The 6,162-nt window shown below is 39.2% G+C and overlaps 1 protein-coding gene across 1 annotated transcript; it reads left to right on the forward strand.

The window, feature by feature from the left end:
* The first annotated feature begins 4,141 nt into the window (after nt 1-4,141).
* On the forward strand, nt 4,142-5,365 carry LOC113021650 (transcription factor HES-5-like). The gene is made up of 2 exons (XM_026166351.1): nt 4,142-4,271; nt 4,386-5,365. Exons 1-2 carry the CDS (start codon nt 4,164-4,166, stop codon nt 4,800-4,802), a joined length of 525 nt encoding a protein of 174 aa, XP_026022136.1. The 5' UTR covers nt 4,142-4,163; the 3' UTR covers nt 4,803-5,365.
* Nucleotides 5,366-6,162: the final 797 nt, after the last annotated feature.

Here is a 6,162-nt window from a genome sequence, read left to right on the forward strand (position 1 = left end):
CATCTCTCTATCATCTTCATCTCACTATTTATAATCTCACATCTCCATATGAATATGTGGGTTCTGGCCTGGCTGAAGTTTCTCACCATTTTGACCAATCAGGGAGCTCAGCAAGACAATGTGGATGAAGCAACATGCTGAATGTTGTTTTATTGCTGGAGGAACAATAGCTAGGTCTCAGGGGAACAGGTGGAGGACTGGGGGTGGGGGTAATGGGTGGGGCTTGTATGAATCTGGGAAAGTTGTGACCCTGTAGAGAGGAGATCTTCCCCCTGATGCTTTGATCAATAACTTTGACTGAGCACACGCTGATCATCCCATCACACGTGTGAGAACACGCCATATGCACCTTTCACATTAAAAATCCCATGATGTTAAAATAAAATAGCAGGATTGAAAGGCAGATTTGTGTTTTAAGATTAAGCAATAATCTGAGACATAGCACAAGGCCATATGCTGAAGTTTGATTATTACCTTTTTTGTTTTAATAGAGTGCATTAGTTAAACCAAACTTACATAATGTAAGTTTAGTTTAACTTTTCTCAGTCAGGAAATAAGATATCACCTGAGATATTAGCTATTAGAGTCCCTTTCTGTATTTATTACCCACCATCGTTAGTCAAATTATATATTGTGGCATTGATTTAAAAAAAAGTCTTTGTCAAAATGTACTTTGCGGAAAAAGCCTTTATAACCTGTTTAAAAAGGACCACATTTTCATGGTATTTTAGTATCCATCAGTGGAAAAAGTAAAGAGGTTTAGATTGAAATAATGACCCATGACACAGAGTGGAAATGAAGCTGGCAAAAGTTACAGAATTGGCACCAAAGAGAGACCAGCAGAGAAAGAAATACAAGGAAAAAGAGAATAAACAGTGAAGAAAATCTTCCTCTGAAGTGTGCCAATTCCCCTTTGGAGAATAGTCAGGTGCTGGTGAGGTTGAAGATGCTAATCACACTGAACTGTGACTCGCTCTCTCACAGTTTTCCCACACTCTGTTCATTGACTGAGCTCTCACTCAACAATGGGCATGTGCCTTGTTAAATGCTAATTCATCTACACACCAGCAGCTCCCGGCTCTCCCATGAGGGCAGAGTTTGTTGTGTAGACACTGTCAGTAATTAAGCTAGGAGAGTGAGTATAAACACAAATATTTTGGTTAGGGATGTGACCTAACTGTTAGTCAACAAAGTATATTTGGATGTGTATTTTATATTTAAATTTTATGTATGAGCATTTACTTTCTATACCTGCACAGACATATCAGAATCAGAATACTTTATTGATCCCTGGGGGAAATTATTTTTTGTTACAGTGCTCCATTTTAAACCAACATTAAGACAAGACAGACAATACACTAACTAAGAATAGTACAATATATACATATATATACATACATACATACATAAGTCACTTATAAATAAATAGTTGGAAAAGAAACATGTGTAGTTGTAGCAGCAAACAGTGTGTTAAGTGGATGCGTTGTACAGGGAGATGGCCACAGGCAGGAATGATTTCCTGTGTCGTTCAGTGGTGCTTTTCGGTAATCTCAGTCTCTCACTGAACGTGCTCCTGTGACTGACCAGCATGTCATGGAGTGGGTGGGAGGTGTTATCCAACATTGTCTTTATCTTGGACAGCATCCGCCTCTCCGACACCACCTTGAGGGAGTCCAGCTCCATCCCCACAACATTGCTGGCCTTACGGATTAGTTTATTAAGTCTGTTGGCATCTGCGACCCTCAGCCTGCTCCCCCAGCATGCAACAGCATAGAGGATCGCACTGGCCACAACAGACTCATAGAAAATCCTCAGCATTTTCTGGCAGATGTTGAAGGACCTCAGTCGCCTCAAAAAATAGAGACGACTCTGGCCCTTCCTGTAAAGTGCTGTGGTGTTTTTAGCCCAGTCCAGTTTATTGTCAATGTGTACTCCAAGGTATTTATAGTCCTCCACAATGTCAACACTGACCCCCTGGATTGAAACAGGGGTCAAGTGTTTCCTGGTCTTCCTGAAGTCCACGATCAGTTCCTTGGTCTTTGCCACGTTGAGCTGCAGATGATTCTGCTCACACCACGTGACAAAGGAGTCGACCACAGCCCGGTACTCTGTCTCATCATCCCTGCTGATGCATCCAACCACCGCAGAGTCATCAGAAAACTTCTGAAGATGGCAGGTCTCTGTGCAGTGGCTGAAGTCTGTGGTGTAGAGGGTGAAGAGGAAGGGGGAGAGGACAGTCCCCTGTGGTGCCCCTGTGTTGCTGATCACCTTGTCAGACACACACTGTGGGAGACGTACATATTGTGGTGTTCCTGTCAGGTAATCAACAATCCAGGACACCAGAGAAGCATCCACCTGCATCGCTGCTAACTTATCACCCAGGAGGGTCGGCCTGATGGTGTTGAAAGCACTGGAAAAGTCAAAAAACATGACCCTCACAGTGCTCGCCGGCTGGTCCAGATGGGTGTAGACACGATTGAGCAGGTAGATGATATAAGGTCATTATAAGTATTTATTAAGAAAAATATGTAATAAATATGACATTCTCCTTTTTTTATTTTATATTTTTACTTTAAAATATTTCATTTATTTTATTCTACTTTATTTTCAGGTTAATTAGGCTCTTTTTTAACTTTATTAAACTTTTTTGATTTGTCATATTGTATTTTATTGAACTATTTAATGTATTGGCTGCTATTTTTGGACTAGATAAAGTATGCCTTGTCTTATTTTTTTTTTTTTTAATTGTACATTATTATAGCTGTTACTATTCTACTTACTTTTTCTTTTGTCATGAAAATGTATCCAGGTAATACACATTGTTATAATGATGTAGCTGTCGGGAGTTTAAAATTGGTCATTGGTAACAATGTAGAACTACAAATAAAAATGTAATTTAAAAACAGTGTGATAATTTGGCACTTTTCTTTAATTTAAATTGTATTTAAAAATAAAATTTATTCAAAAAAATAATTTAGATTTTATTTAAACAAAACCACAAATCATAACAAAAGTTTTCAAAGAATATATTTAATATCTGTACAAAAAATATAATTATTAAGAACTCTAAATTAACATTTTCTCATCTTGAGTGAGTAAATTATGTAAAAAGTTTAAATTCAGTGGTAAAGAATTCCTCCCCCTTCACAGACATCTTTGTCTGGCCTGCCTCTATTGTCCCTCAGGGGCTCTGTGAGTGGGTTTTCTCTGGTTTCCCACACTCTCCCCATTTACTGCTTTCAAGAACAAAAGAAGTGTGTCTGGTTGCACATCACATTAATTATGGAGTCAGTTTACGAGTTTTGTCTCATTGCCTGTGAATGGAAATTCCAGCCATCAAGACTCGTCATTACCAGGCTTTTGTAAAACTGCTATAAGGAATGCAGACATTTTTGGATTAATGAAAATTCAAAGGCTCCTTTTCTCCTTCTTCGAACTCAGATTGTCTCTCTGCATTCCAGGCTTTTTTTCTTAATTTCTTTTTCCTTAAGTTTTTTTTTTTTTTTGATGATGATGATAATGATTTTGATAGGATAAAGGGTGTTCACTCATGAATTGATCGTGTGCTGGTTGTGGTCTGATGAGTTTAGGTTGTATCAATAATCAAACTTTATTAAAAATCTCATTAATCCAGCTGTTGATAGGGAGATGTGTTGAGGAAAGTTTCTGTTGTATCTGCGATAGTATTTTGTGCGATAACAGTATCAACAAAAATATCTCAAGAGTATTACTTTGATGCATTCTAGTCAAGTTAAAATGACACCTAATTGTGACACGTTTGTTGTAAATAAGGCAGAAATATGTGGTTGTCTAAGCTTAACATATTTTCATGACCGTTTCAGATGTGTTTTCTGTTGTTATGATGAGCCTGTGCTCAGTCAAAGTCATTGATCTCAGCATCAGGCAGCAGATCAGCTTTCTCTACAGGGTCACCACTTTCCCAGATCCACACAGAGCTGTGTGAGTTCTCTCCATCAACCTCCCCCCAGCCCGCCAGCTGTTCCCCTGAGATCTAACCATTATCCTTAAGGCAATAACACCATTCAGTGTCTTGCATCCTTTATTGTCTTGCTGAGCTCTCTGATTGGCTCAGACTGTGAGAAACTCCAGTCAGACCAAGACCCACACATTCATATGGAGATGTGGGAGTATAAATAGGAGGGATGAAGCCAGCAGAGATCAGATTCTCGCTACAGCACAGAGATCCAGCCATGGCACCTGTCACTGCGACAATGACCGGTTCTCAGGAGCATCCAACTCTGACCCACAAGGTAAACTGGAGACTCATAGATATTTTAATATCACATACAGCCAACTGATTTTTTTTGTGCTAAAAACTGTGCCACTGAACAAGTTTAGTAATATTATTGTTCTTCTTTCTGCAGCTCAGAAAGCCTCTGGTGGAGAAGTTACGCAGAGAGCGAATTAACACCAGCATTGAGCAGCTCAAGTCTCTGCTGGGTCCAGAGTTCCTGAAACAGCAGCCAGACTCCAAACTGGAGAAGGCGGACATCCTGGAGATGACAGTTTGCTTCCTGAGACGACTGCAGCAGCAGCGTCAAGCTGTGAACTCTGCAACAGTCGATCAGGGCTACTCCAGGTGTGTCCAAGAAATGGTCCATTTCCTGTCCAAAGATGAGGTGAAGACTCAGTCCCAGAGAAGACTGCTGAACCATGTCAACAACCTGCATGCTTCTTCTAATAAGAACCTGAGAGAGGCCAACTTATCTAGCTCCACAGTCCAGACGAGCATCATCAAAGACAAAAGTCCAGTCAGCACTGCTCTATGGAGACCTTGGTAGAAGCCTTGGAAGGACTTGTGTAAAAGTGTGCTTGGAAGTAAAAACTCTATCTTCGTAGAAGTACCTGTAATTGTACTTGTTTCTGGGATTGTCTTATTTTGAAGGGTGCCTGTGCAGCATTTTCCTTTAATCTATATTATTGCCTTTTGTAAAGGTCAGATTCTGTGTTTCTGCAATATTTGCAGACAACGGGTTGGCTGTTATTTTGTGTTTCAAAAGTAGTCGCATTCCGATTCATTGTAAAGTAGACGTTATTATTCCCAGTTTGAATTCCTATATAATGTTGGTTACACTGACAGTGATGTATGTATGCATGTTGAACATGTGTAAAATTTTATGTGATATCCACATACTTTACTGATTGAAATGTCCTTTCTGGTCTTTAAATGTGTTAACTGTCTGCATTTTTAGCAGATAACCTTCAAGACAAACGTGTTGCTTATTGACTCTGTGAGTGACAGCACACATACCTTCAATGAAGGCGCTGTTATTTGTAAAACATCTCAAAATGAATGTATCTCTTCAAGCCAAGTGATGCGCAATAAAGCAATCAGAAAAAACAACACATTTTGCTTGACTTATTTTGATTATTTAATCATGGAAATTATATAAAACTGAAAATCTGCTCTGCATGTTTAGCAACGTGTTTTTTAATAGGCAATGTTATCTGAAACAACAGGGTAACTTTACCTGCTGTTTACTGAGAAAAATGTTTTAACATCTTTTGGCAAAACTGTTTATTTCTCACTTGACTATGACTGTTTTTGTTAGGTTCACATAAAAATGTGACGGACCGTAGAACAGACAGACAGATGCTGGTAAAACTCTTCTCTTTTGAGCTAATAGCTTACACCATATTTCATCATTCTAAAATGTGGTGTTATATAAAACAGCATGACATATAGCTACTGCATATGCTGATGGGATTAGCAGCACTTTTTCACAAGCAAATTTAGTGTTTGAATGATGGCTTAACAGCAGTGTTAAAGTCCTGTCCTCCTGTTAAAATATGATACTGTAGATCAGATGCTCCCAGTGCTCTGATGACTGAGTGTCTATTTAGGGAGTCAGCATGTTACTGAGAATTGCACAAGAAAACTGCACACAAGTTGTTGTGCTGGCTTGTGTTTTTTTTCCCATGATAACCACAATATTTGTCAGTGCTAAGAAGGTGAGGTCTGCTATAATGACCAGGACAGAGGAGCTAAAATCGAAGAAATGAATGAAAATCTCTTTTTGTCTCATTCCAAGCTGCTATATCATAGCATGAAATAAAGTGGATAAAGGCAATGCATAGCACTACATTCCTTTCTGGATGTGCCTGTCAGTCACACACGAATGGTTGTCAAGGGCTGCCATT

This window comes from Astatotilapia calliptera, chromosome 5 (genome assembly GCF_900246225.1).
Source record: "Astatotilapia calliptera chromosome 5, fAstCal1.2, whole genome shotgun sequence".
Taxonomy (NCBI): domain Eukaryota; kingdom Metazoa; phylum Chordata; class Actinopteri; order Cichliformes; family Cichlidae; genus Astatotilapia; species Astatotilapia calliptera.

Bases quoted from the DNA above. Each gene is read 5' to 3' on its own strand.
- LOC113021650 (XM_026166351.1), top strand. From the start codon at position 4,164: ATGAAGCCAGCAGAGATCAGATTCTCGCTACAGCACAGAGATCCAGCC. The intron at 4,272-4,385 runs GTAAACTGGAGA...TTCTTTCTGCAG, and splicing joins ATCCAACTCTGACCCACAAG to CTCAGAAAGCCTCTGGTGGA.